Here is a 13,451-nt window from a genome sequence, read left to right as displayed (position 1 = left end):
ATAGATCTGCAACCCGGAGCCATTCCTCCTCGGGGCCGGGTTTACCCTCTGTCTGTTGCAGATAATTGTGCTATGGAGGAGTATGTTTCCGATGCTCTGTCGTGAGGGATCATCCGCAAACCCTGCTCTCCTGCAGGGGCTGGCTTCTTCTTTGTGAAGAAAAAGGGTGGCGAGTTAAGACCATGCATCGATTATAGGAGTCTTAATTGTCTTACCATTAAGAATGCTTACCCTATTCCTCTCATTACGGAACTCTTTGACCGCCTCAAGGGAGCTACGGTCTTTACTAAACTTGATTTGAGAGGAACGAACAATCTCGTTAGGATTAAGGAGGGCCACGAATGGAAAACAGCATTTAACACCAGGAGCGGGCATTATGAGTATCTTGTAATGCTCCTGCTGTTTTTCAGGAATTTATTAATGATGTCCTACGAGATATGTTGCAACAGTGTGTTGTGGTGTACTTAGATGACATCCTCATACACTCACCCACACTTGAGGCTCATCGTTCTGATGTTACACGGGTTCTTCAGAGACTACGTGAGAACGGCCTGTTTTGTAAACTTGAGAAATGTGAGTTCCATCAGACTCAAGTAACCTTCCTAGGTTATGTTATCTCCGTTGCAGGGTTCTCCATGGATCCTGACAAATTATCTGCAGTTCTGCAGTGGCCTCGCCCAGTTCGTCTTCGGTCTATTCAACGTTTTTTGGGGTTCGCCAATTACTATAGAAAGTTTGTTAAAAACTTTTCGTCCTTGGTCAAACCTATAACAGACATGACCCGTAAAGAGAATGATCCACTCCATTGGTCACCTACTGCCATTGAGGCCTTTGATAGTCTTAAGACTGCCTTTGCTGCCGCTCCAGTTCTGGCTCATCCTAACCCTGTCCTGCCTTTCGTTCTTGAGGTCGATGCATCTGAGACTGGAGTAGGTGCCCTCTTGTCTCAACATCCTACGCCTGATGGTTCCTTGCATCCGTGTGGTTTCTTCTCTAAGAAATTGTCTCCAGAGGAGTGCAAGTATGAAACTGGCGACAGGGAATTACTGGCCATAATTTTGGCACTCAAGGAATGTAGGCATCTTCTCGAGGGTACTAGCGTGCCAGTGCTCATTCTTACTGACCACAAGAATTTAACTTATCTATCTGAAGCAAAACGTTTGTCGCCCGACAGGCCAGATGGGCACTATTTTTGTCTTGATTTAATTATGTGGTCTCCTACATGCCTGGTAGTAAGAATGTTAGGGCTGATGCCCTCTCTCGACAATTTTCACCTCTGTCCAAGGAGGAGTCTGTACCTACTCCAGTTATACCTCCTGACCATATTTTGGCTACCATACGTACTAATTTGACTTCTCCCTTGGGGGAGGAGATCCTGGCTGCACAAACCAATGCACCTCCTGAGAAACCTAGTGGTAAGTGTTTTGTTCCTGAGAATCTTCGAACTAAACTTTTGCACACTTACCACTATCCTAAAGCCGCAGGTCACCCAGGCAAGAACCAAATGATTTGGTCTGTCACTCGACAATTCTGGTGGCCAGGTCTTCGTTCTGATGTTGCTGCGTATGTTGCCTCCTGCTCAATTTGTGCTCAAATGGGGATCCAGCTCTCCTTCTCCTCGGCATATCACCCTCAATCCAATGGGGCTGCGGAACGGTCTAATCAAGCTCTGGAACAGTTCCTCCGTTGCTATATCTCAGATCACCACAATAATTGGTCTGAACTGTTAACTTGGGCAGAGTTTGCTCGTAATAGTGCTATTAATGCTTCCTCCAAGTTATCTCCGTTCATGGCGAATTATGGGTTTCAACCATCCTTGTTGCCCGATTCATTCATGTCTCAGGGTATTCCGGCTTTGGAGGAGCATCTCCGGCAACTCCGTTCCACGTGGGTGCAGATTCAGGATTGCCTTCATCGTTCTATGCAGCGCCAAAAGTTCCAGGCTGATCGTAGGTGTCTGTCTGCACCTTCCTACCAGGTTGGTGCGAGAGTTTGGCTGTCCTCCCGCAACTTGAACCTTCGTGTGCCTTCCAATAAACTGGCTCCCCGTTATGTTGGTCCTTTTCGAATACTCCGACAGGTCAATCCTGTGGCCTACGCTCTTGACCTTCCTCCTGCAATGCGCATCTCCAATGTTTTTCATGTCTCCCTCTTGAAACCATTGGTTTGTAACCGGTTTACCACTGTGTTGCCTCGTCCCCGTCCTATCTTTGTTGACAACCATGAGGAGTATGAGGTCAGCAGCATTATTGACTCTCGTATGTCCAGGGGCCGTGTACAGTATTTGGTTCATTGGAGGGGCTACAGTCCAGAGGAGTGTTCATGGGTTCCCTCCTCTGATTTTCATGCTCCCGCCCTCCTCCGTGCCTTCCATGCCCGTTTCCCCAATAAGCCTTTTGTCCTCCCGCGGGGGAGGGGTCATTGAGGGGAGGGTTCTGTCAGGGTTTTTTCCTGACTTGTTTGCCATGTGCTGCTGGCAGCCATTTTACTCACCTCTCTTCCTGACTATGGTGCATTGTGGGGGATGCTGCTCACTTCCTGCACTTCCTTTTATGGCCAGACTGGTTTACATCATCCATGTGAGACAGGATGCAGTCTCAGAAATGTGATGTCATCACTTTTTATTTAAAGGGCCTCTGTTCAGTATGCTTTGTCCTTGCGTTGTCTCAGACCTGTTTGTGAGAGCTCCTGTGTATTACCTGGCTGTCTGACGTCCTTCCTGGTTCCTGATCCCTGGCTTGTTCCTGACTCTGCTGTTCTCCTTGTTCCTGATTCCGGCTCGCCTGACTACTCGCTTTGGCTCCTGACTCGGCTTGTCTGACTACCAGCTCTGGTTTTGATTCCTGGCTTGTTATTTGACTTGTGGACTTTTTATTATTTTTTGCTATTAATAAAGGTGTGATTATTTTTGCACTTCTCGTCTCAGTCTGATTCCTGGCACCCTGACGTACGTCTGGGGTTTTGCTGTTTCTCTCGTTCAGAGAAGGATTGCCTGGTATTTCGGGGTTGGACTGTACTGTGAAGTCAGGATCAGACTGATATGCTTCAGGAAAGTTCTTCTCTGTGAAAGGCACATGTTGAGCAAAAAGAGGCTGCTTCTTGGGTGGTAACTAGCCAAAGAACAAGCTATTATGCTATTGTTCGTTTCCAGGTTGAGCGCTTCTCTCTTTTTATTTATATAGTGTGTGCTTATATATTGTATACCTCACTGAGTATTATATGGATACTAAAATAAATTGTGCCCATATGTACTCTTGTGATAAAGTATTGCAGCAGTAGTAGTATAGCTAGGTATGGATACCTTGTAAGTTACGTGTAGTTTGCACTTTTATATACAAATTACTTGTTAGTGTGCCCGTGGGTCACAATTAAAATATCGGTTGCTCCACAGATTAGAGGTATATCTCTACCGTCATTTGTACAGCTCAATATCTCAAATGGAGCGTGCGTATATAAATGAAACCACAGGAGTTACCGTGTATTCAAACGTTAAGTTAGTGTAACCAGCAACTCGCCACTAACTTTGTATTGGTTGCTATTGATTAATTATAAAGTTACATATCGTATATTTATGTTATAAGATTTCCAGCAACCTCCAAAAGGAGTGTAATACTTAGCAAGGAGTCTTATACAGATTATTAGTTAGTGTGCCAATGGGTCACAATTAGAATATTCATTGTTCCACAGATTAGAGGTATATCTCCACCGTCATATGTACAGTCCAATATCTAAAGTGGAGCGTATGTATATATATATATATTAAATCACAGGAGTTACCGTGTAATCAAAAGTTAAGTTACAGTGTAACCAATGACTCTCAACTAACTATATATCGGTTGCTATTGATTAATTAAGAAGTTACATATCGTATACTTTTATTATAAGTTTTTCATTAACATACAAAGGTGTGTAATAATAAGTGAGTAGGCTTAGCACTAAAGCTTGACCACCAGGCAGGGATATGCGATTTATTTTTTCCAGCAGTAACCTAAGTCAGCTGGTTTTTGAACCGCCCGAACAACAGAACATGCAAGTAAATAAGAAATGTCTATATGCCCTAAGGTCACACATAGATTGTGCAGTATTCCACAAGTTAAAGGGACACTAAACCCAAGTTTTTTCTTTCATGATTCAGATAGAGCATGCAATTTTAAGCAACTTTCTCATTTACTCCTATTAATTTTTCTTCATTTTTTTTCTTTCTTTATTTAAAAAGCAGGAATGTGATGCATAGGAGCCGGCCCATTTTTTATAGAGAACCTGGGTTATGCATGCTTATTGGTGGGTAAATGTAAGTTTCCAATAAGCAAGCACTATCCATGGTACTGAACCTAAAATGGGCTGGCTGCTAATATTCATATTCCTGCTTTTAAAATAAAGATAGCAAGAGAACGAAGAAAAGTTGATAATAGGAGTAAATTAGAAGGTTGCTTAAAATGTCATGCTCTATCTGAATCATGAAAGTAAAAATTTGGGTTTAGTGTCCCTTTAAGTAATACAGAGGCCACTGTAAATTGAGCTCAATGTTTAACCTGTATATACGTAAATTAATTATACTTGAGGCACTGCCGTGTGTCTAAGCACTATACAGTACGGTTTACCTCAGGTTTGTCAAGTGCTGCCACTAAAAATTCTTATTGTTAGTTGTTAAATATTATATCATATGCTTGTAATTTGTACTGTGGGCAACCACCACAAGAGGTTAGTAAAAGAAATGAGTAGCACTAAACTTGCCCTGGGGCAGTAATAATTTGTGCTGATATTACAGGTATGTGCTACATAAGTACCTTAAATTAACTAGTATCGGATAAGCCCGAACAACAGATCTCCTAAGGAGATACCACTATCCCTATAGTAGAATAATACATACGATTTACCACAAATCCTCTTTAGGTTGGAGTTACTATTTATGATATCAATTCAGGATAAGAATTTGCAACTATCCACCCTTTTTACTACATTAGTTTGAAAACCACTTTTACTTGCTGCAACAGTTTTTTTTGTTTGTAACCCTTTTTAAATAAAATGAATAAAGGTGATATATTTTCAAACCTATATACACTAAGCCCATACGATGAGGGTAGAGTGTTTTTGCGGTTAGTATCCTGCCCAGCTCTCTTGCTGGAATTGTTCTTGAATATGTTTCTCTGATACTCAGCACCTATACACAATTACATAGTATAACTATATATTGGATTATATTCCATACATTTAAATATAGTGTTCCCTCAAAGTAACAAGAATGGTGCCATTGCTCATCTCTCAAAGAATGAACTTGCACTCCGGCAAAATAAACACAGTCTCAAGTGTTTGTACTCCCTTAGTTTGATGATTTGAATAACTGTAGTCACCAAGAACCAAGTCCAAGCTGAGTCCAGTGATCACCCGTTATAAAGCAGAAATGGACCGCCTGTGTCCGGATGTCCACTGGGGACACGGTCTAAGTAGGCGGTTTTCCCGCAGTTGACATGATTGAGAGAGGCTGCATGAAGACGACAAACACATAGCAGGCTTATGCCATCACCAGACGGCCCATCGTTGGGGCGGAAACAGGCACGGGGCGGAAGTGGGTAGGGGACGTGAGTGGACAGAACCGCTACACTCAGAAGTGTTTAATGGTGGGAAGGGATCCGCTACACTACAGAAAATGTTACTGGAGGTGAAGGGGGGCCTGCACTACAGAAAAATATTTAATAAATTTAAAACGAAATGACATAAAAATATATAAAAACTCGGTACTGGCACACAGCTGCCAGTACCTAAAATGGCGGACACTAGTGAACAAAGGGGATCCCAGCAAAGCTTTTACAGCCATTTGTGTTATCACTTCACAAGCAAGTATGTAAGTAATTTATTTCAGTGAGAACCCCAAAATTTGTGAAAAAGTAATACAATTTTTATTTTTTTTAACTCGATTGCATTATGCGGTAAAGCGGTGGATATGAAATATACCAAAATGGACCTAGATTAATACCTTGTCTAATAAAAAATATATATGTAGTTTTGATAGGTAAATTAAAAAACAATAAACACAAAACAAGGCTCTATTTCTGTTTAAATGGAGGGATAGCAAAAATGCTAAAAATGTACCTTTCTTTTGTGCAAGTTTTTCTCCGAAATTACCGTCTCTTTAGAGGGTTAATCTAAGTGCAAAGATTAACATTTAGGTTAATGAATATAACAAATGCAATTATTGGGTGTACAAGGATATACAGTACATTGTATTCAACAACTTGTTTTTAATTTAAAAACACCCTGGTTGGTGGAAAAAGATTTTATATATTTGTATAAATCTGGTAAATAAAAATACCCATTTTGATTTGTATTCTAGGCAATGCTTTAGCTATGATTGAAGAAGATCAGGAAGAATTTGAAAGGGAACATAAATTCATTCAGGTAAAATAGTTGTGTTTTATTAGTGGCTTCAATTTGAATTGCATAGTATTGCCATTAAATGATAGTACTTTAATTACACCACTAATTAATTATGTGTATAATTTGTTATCAAACTTAAACTGATTTGCCTTTTGTGTTCTTAAAGAACTACTGCAGTAATACACATTGTGATCAAAATATAGTTTAAAATAGACTTTAAGGGAAATTAAAGTGCAAAAAGGACATGCTATAATTCATTAGAGCATGTGATTTTAGCACTAGCAACCCTGCAATGCTATGTGTTTTTTTTTTTATCTCTCACAAAATGGTTGAACACATGGTTAAATCCACACAAGTGCTGCAGAGAACTGCTGGTTTCAAGAGAAAACTGCTGCTGAGCGAGTCAGTAGCATTAGTGGCACAGTTGTCACCAGCTGCATTCACTCGAGACCAGCAGTTCTCTGTGGCTCCCAAGTGATGCTTTAACTATGTGTTTAACCCCTTTGCAAGGTGTTCAAACACTGCATTGCAGGGTCACTAGTGCTAAAATGACATGCTCTAAGGAACTAAAGGGACAGTCAACACTAGAATTTAAGTTTTTTTAAAAAGATAGATAATTCCTTTAGTACCCATTCTCCAGTTTTGCATAACCAGCACTGTTATATGAATATACTTTCTTTTTTAAGATACGATGAGTCCACGGATTTCGTCCTTGTGGGATTACGCCTCCTGGTCAGCAGGAGGAGGCAAAGAGCACCACAGCAGAGCTGTATATATATTCTCTTTGCCTGTGTTAGTGATAGGAAGAGGTAAAGTCAGGTGTTAGTTATAGATTCTTCAATCAAGAGTTTATTATTTTTAAAGTAGTACCAAAGTGTGCTGCTTTGTTCTGGGTTGTAGCCTAGTCCAGATCAGTCTCTACAGTAGAGCATTTGGTGGCTTTAGAGCAATGGGAACTTGTGGGACATTATTCTCACTGCGACTCCCATACTGTTGCTGCCCTATCCGGGGAAAAACTTCTGAGGCTTTTTACTCAGTGTTTTTCTTATGATCCTCAGGTCCATGTGAGCAGTATGACTTTACACACCTGGGAGCTGCCTTTGCTGTCGGCAGATTGTGAGGTAAGTGCAATTTTTTATTTCTGGGATTGAAAAGAAGAATAACTCAGATAGAATTGGCTGCTTACACTATATATGGGTAGACCTTCGTTTAAAAGATGGGCTCTTTATTCAGGTATGTCTTCTCCCCTTAGATTGGGAGACTATACTAGACAGCATATGTATTTTGCTAGTCACAGACGCTCTTGGCTGATAGTACAAACATGCCGACGGTGTTTGACATGGTTCCTCATACTAGGCTATGTATTTAATATGTGTGGCGTTTCATAACTGGTTAAACGGGTGACTCGTAAGCTTTACATGATGATTTTAATGGGATTCCATCTCTCGACAGTTATGTTAACAATAATAACCGACCGGAAGATTTTTATTCTGGCAGTGCTCCCTGTAAGAATTTTTACTGCATATCATATCAACCTCTTTGAAAGTATCTGCGGCGAGTGAAAGTAACAGTATCGTTGGGCACTGTTTTTTCACCCGATCTGACATTTGCAAAAGACATGGCTGACCGGGGGACGTTAGTTAGACTTTATTATTTATTTTGTAATTTTTTCTTTTTTTCCCGACTTATATAGTTACCGCCCACGATGGGCGGTCCTTAGAGAGACGGCTCCTTTCATTGCGCGCCTTTTTTTCCCCTTCTCTCCCGGGGAGTTGTGAATTTTCACTATGTAGTCCTTTTTGGCGAGTGTGTGCAGTGAATACTAAGGCAGTTTCTCCTAATTAATAAGGTAGAATGTGGGAACAATGTTTTTGGTCGCAACAAATGCACGCATGCAAGACGATTATACTACTGTCCTCCCTGGGATTTAGGTCATGTTGTATAGGAAGCATGACGTTCTCAGTGTCTAGTTATATGGCAGTACTGATGGTTTACCTCAGCAATTTATCTGAGATATCCGTGGTTGCTTGGGATAGGATGCTGTAAAAGCTCAATAAAGATAATGTTATTTTGGCATTTTAAGAACCAGTACTGTTTATGGGTCGATTTTTTTATTAATATTCCTAAAATTATTGTAAAGGCCACTATAGTGTCCAGATTAATTTTATGAACCTCATGCAGTTCCTTACATAACCTTTGCTTCTTTGATGCATAGCGATGTCTATTTCTTTCATGTAATTGGCAAGAGTCCATGAGCTAGTGACATATGGGATATACTATCCTACCAGGAGGGGCAAAGTTTCCCAAACCTCAAAATGCCTATAAATACACCCCTCACCACACCCACAATTCAGTTTTACAAACTTTGCCTCCTATGGAGGTTGTGAAGTAAGTTTGTGCTAAGATTTCTACGTTGATATGCGCTTCTCAGCATTGTTGAAGCCCGATTCCTCTGAGTACAGCGAATGTCAGAGGGATGTGAAGGGAGTATCACTTATTTGAATTTGATGATTTCCCTAACGGGGGTCTATTTCATAGGTTCTCTGTTATCGGTCGTAGAGATTCATCCCCTACCTCCCTTTTCAGATCGACGATATACTCTCAATTTACCATTACCTCTACTAATAACTGTTTTAGTACTGGTTTGGCTATCTGCTATATGTGGATGGGTGTCTTTTGGTAAGTATGTTTTTTATTACTTAAGACACCTCCGCTTTGGTTTGGCACTTTATGCTTTTATGTAAAGTTCTAAATATATGTATTATACTTATATTTGCCATGAGTCAGGTTCATATATTTCCTTCAGCAGACTGTCAGTTTCATATTTGGGAATGTAAACATTTTAAGAAATTTATTTCTTACCTGAGGTTTTAGTCTTTTTTTCAATTGACTACTTCTTGCTATTACGGGTATTAGGCCCGCGGGTGCGTCAAATGCTAAACTTTATTGCGTAATTTTTGGCGCGAATATTTTTTGGGCATGGAAAAAGAAGTTTGACGCAACTTTGTCATTTCCGGCGTCATACGTGACGCTGAGGCCTTTCACACGACAGCGTCATTAGTGATGCGAGTGTGTCATTTCCGGTTATTTTTGGCGCCAAAAAAGTTTACGTTCCGTTGTGCATCATACTTGGCGCCAATTTTTTTTTCATTATTTCAATACCCCATTGATGTTTGCCTCTTGATTTTTTCTCTATCAGAGGCCTATGCTTTTGCATTTTTTCCCATTCCTGAAACTGTCATATAAGGAAATAGATAATTTTGCTTTATATGTTTTCTCTTGTAAGGTGTATCCAGTCCACGGGTTCATCCATTACTTGTGGGATATATTTTCCTTCCCAACAGGAAGTTGCAAGAGGACACCCACAGCAAAGCTGTCTATATAGCTCCTCCCCTAACTGCCACTCCCAGTTATTCTCTTGCAACTCTCGACAAGGGAAGTAGCTAGAGATATGTGGTGACTTAGTGTAGTTTTACCTTCAATCAAGAGTTTATTTTTAAACGGTAACAGCATTGTACTGTTTTTACTCTCAGGCAGAAATTAGAAGAAGAATTCTGCCTGGAGGTTGATGATCTTAGCAGTTTGTAACCAAGGTCCTTTGCTGTTCTCACACATAACTGAAGAATATGGGAAAACTTCAGTTGGGGGAACGGTCTGCAGATTACCTGCTTTGAGGTATGTTCAGTATTTTTATTTCTAGAGAGATGAATACGTTCTAGAAAATGCTGACAGAGCCTTGTGTATTTGAGGTAAGCCTGATGCAGTGATTTAACAGCGACTGGGATCATGATTACAAAACAGGGCAATACTCATGTTAATATTCATATTACTTAATGACAAAACGTTTACATGATTTCATAAATAGGACGTTTTTTCTTGGAGGGAGATAAGTCTTTATTTGGGGCCTAGTTTCCACATGGCTAGTCAGATACTCCTAGGAGTATTTTCTTAAGGCCCTTCTAACATCCAGTAACATGGTGGGAGGGGCCTACTTTAGCACTCTAACTATGCAGTTTTAATTCAGACTGAGACATCCAGCTTCCCTAGAGGTTTTCTCTGGCATCTGAGGACCATTTCAAAGGGGTTATTTCTGCACAAAATCGTTTTTGAGGGCAGGTAGGAGCCTCAGCAGTGCTCTGGCAAGGTGCTCAATTGATTTTTAACATTTTTTTTTTTAACTTTTTTCAATCCGGTTTGGGGCCTAAGGGGTTAATCATCCATTTGCAAGTGGGTGCAATGTTGCTTTAGTCCCTTACACACACTGTAAAAATTTCAAAGACTTTACTGTATTTTTACACTGTTTTGCAGTTTAAGTGTTAGTTTTTTTCTCTTAAAGGCACAGTAACGTTTTTGTTTAATTGCTGTTTCACCTTTATTAAAGTGTTTTCCAAGCTTGCTTGTCTCATTACTAGTCTGTTAAACATGTCTGACATAGAGGAAACTCCCTTGTTCAATATGTTTTGAAGCCATGGTGGAACCCCCTCTTAGAATGTGTACCAAATGTACTGATATTTCTATAAACTATAAAGACCATATTATGGCGCTTAAAGATTTATCTCCAGGGGATTCTCTGACTGAAAAGAGGGAGATTATGCCATCTAGCTCTCCCCATGTGTCAGAACCTATAACTCCCGCTCAAGTGACGCCAAGTACATCTAGCGCGTCTAATTCTTTTACCTTACAGGACATGGCGGCAGTTATGAATGCTACCCTCTCAGAGGTATTCTCCAAACTGCCAGGGCTACAAGGAAAGCGAGACAGCTCTGGGGCTAGAACTAATACAGAGCTTTTTGACGCTTTAATGCCTGTGTCCGATATACCCTCACAATGCTCAGAAGCCAAGGCAGGTGAGCTTCTATCTGTGGGTGACATTTCAGACTCAGGGAAGGCGTTACTTCAGTCTGATTCTGAAATGACAGTGTTTAAATTTAAGCTTGAACACCTCCACTTATTTCATAGGGAGGTTTTAGCGACTCTGGATGTCTGTGACCCCATTGTGGTTCCAGAGAAATTGTGTAAAATGGACAAATACTTTGCAGTGCCTATTTACACTGATGTTTTTCCAGTCCCTAAGAGGTTTTCGGAAATTATTACTAAGGAATGGGATAGACCAGGTGTGCCGTTCTCTCCCCCTCCTGCTTTCAAAAAGACGTTTCCCATAGATGCCGCCATACGGGACTCGTGGCAGACGGTTCCTAAGGTGGAGGGAGCAGTCTCTACCCTAGCTAAGCGTACAACTATCCCCGTTGAGGACAGTTGTGCTTTCCTAGATCCTATGGATAAAAAATTGGAGGGTCTCCTTAAGAAAATTTTAATACATCAAGGTTTTATTCTCCAGCCTCTTGCATGCATTGCCCCAGTTACTGCTGCAGCGGCTTTTTGGTTTGAGTCTCTTGAGGAGGCTCTACAGGTAGAGACACCGCTAGACGATATTCTAGACAGGATTAATGCTCTTAAATTAGCTAACTCCTTTATTTCTGACGCCATTTTTCATTTAGCCAAGCTAACGGCTAAGAATTCAGGTTTTGCCATTTTGGCGCGTAGGGCGCTATGGCTTAAGTCCTGGTCAGCAGACGTTACTTCAAAGTCTAAGCTTCTTAACATCCCCTTCAAGGGACAGACCCTATTCGGGCCTGGTCTGAAGGAGATCATTTCTAATATTACTGGAGGAAAAGGTCACGCCCTTCCTCAGGATAGGTCCAATAAGTTATGGACCCAACAGAATAATTTTCGTTCCTTTCGAAACTTCAAGAGTGGCGCAGCTTCAGTTTCCTCTAATGCAAAACAAGAGGGACATTTTGCCCAGTCCAAGCTAGTCTGGAGACCTAACCAGGCTTGGAACAAGGGGAAACAGGGCAAAAAGCCTGCTGCTGCCTCTAAGACAGCATGAAGGAGTAGCCCCCGATCCGGGACCGGATCTAGTGGGGGGCAGACTTTCTCTCTTCGCCCAGGCTTGGGCAAGAGACGTCCAGGATCCCTGGGCATTAGAGATTGTTTCCCAGGGATATCTTCTGGATTTCAAAGCTTCATCTCCAAAGGGGAGATTTCACCTCTCACAATTATCTGTAAACCAGATAAAGAGAGAGGCATTCTTACGTTGTGTTCAAGACCTATTAGTTATGGGAGTGATCCACCCAGTTCCAAGGGAGGAACAGGGGTAGGGCTTCTATTCAAATCTGTTTATAGTTCCCAAGAAAGAGGGAACTTTCAGACCAATCTTGGATCTCAAGATCCTAAACAAATTTCTCAGGGTCCCATCCTTCAGGATGGAGACTATCCGAACCATCCTCCCTATGATCCAGGAGGGTCAATATATGACTACCGTGGACTTAAAGGATGCTTATCTCAACATTCTGATTCACAGAGATCATCATCAGTTCCTCAGGTTCGCCTTCTTAGACAGGCATTACCAGTTTGTGGCTCTTCCCTTCAGGTTAGCCACAGCACCAAGAATCTTTACGAAGGTTCTAGGGTCCCTACTGGCGGTTCTAAGGCCACGGGGCATAGCAGTGGCTCCTTACCTAGACGACATTCTGATACAGGCGTCGACTTTTCAAATCGCCAAGTCCCATACGGACATTGTTCTGGCCTTTCTGAGGTCTCACGGGTGGAAGGTGAACGAAGAAAAGAGTTCTCTCTCCCCTCTCACAAGAGTTTCCTCCTAGGAACACTGATAGATTCAGTAGAAATGAAAATTTTTCTGACAGAGGTCAGGTTATCAAAGCTTCTAACTTCCTGCCGTGCTCTTCATTCCACTTCTCGGCCGTCAGTGGCTCAGTGTATGGAGGTAATCGGACTAATTGTAGCGGCAATGGACATAGTTCCGTTTGCCTGCCTACATCTCAGACCACTGCAACTTTGCATGCTCCATCAGTGGAATGGGATGACAGATTTGTCCCCTCTGCTAAATCTGGATCAAGAGACCAGGGATTCTCTTCTCTGGTGGTTATCTCGGGTCCATCTTTCCAGGGGAATGAGTTTCCGCAGGCCAGAGTGGACTATAGTGACGACAGATGCCAGCCTTCTGGGCTGGGGCGCGGTCTGGAACTCCCTGAAGGCTCAGGGTTCGTGGACTC

The 13,451-nt window shown here is 41.6% G+C and overlaps 1 protein-coding gene across 1 annotated transcript in view; it reads left to right on the top strand.

Moving 5' to 3' along the window:
- The window catches only part of CEP192 (centrosomal protein 192), a 1,162,204-nt gene that overhangs the window by 337,617 nt on the left and 811,136 nt on the right, over positions 1 to 13,451 (top strand). Inside the window, exon 12 of the mRNA XM_053715857.1 lies at positions 6,332 to 6,396. Coding sequence (XP_053571832.1) covers positions 6,332 to 6,396 — 65 coding nt within the window. The remainder of the gene's footprint in view (positions 1 to 6,331; positions 6,397 to 13,451) is intronic.

This window comes from Bombina bombina, chromosome 5 (assembly GCF_027579735.1).
Source record: "Bombina bombina isolate aBomBom1 chromosome 5, aBomBom1.pri, whole genome shotgun sequence".
Classification (NCBI taxonomy): Eukaryota; Metazoa; Chordata; class Amphibia; order Anura; family Bombinatoridae; genus Bombina; species Bombina bombina.
This window is presented reverse-complemented; position numbering and strand designations above follow the sequence as displayed.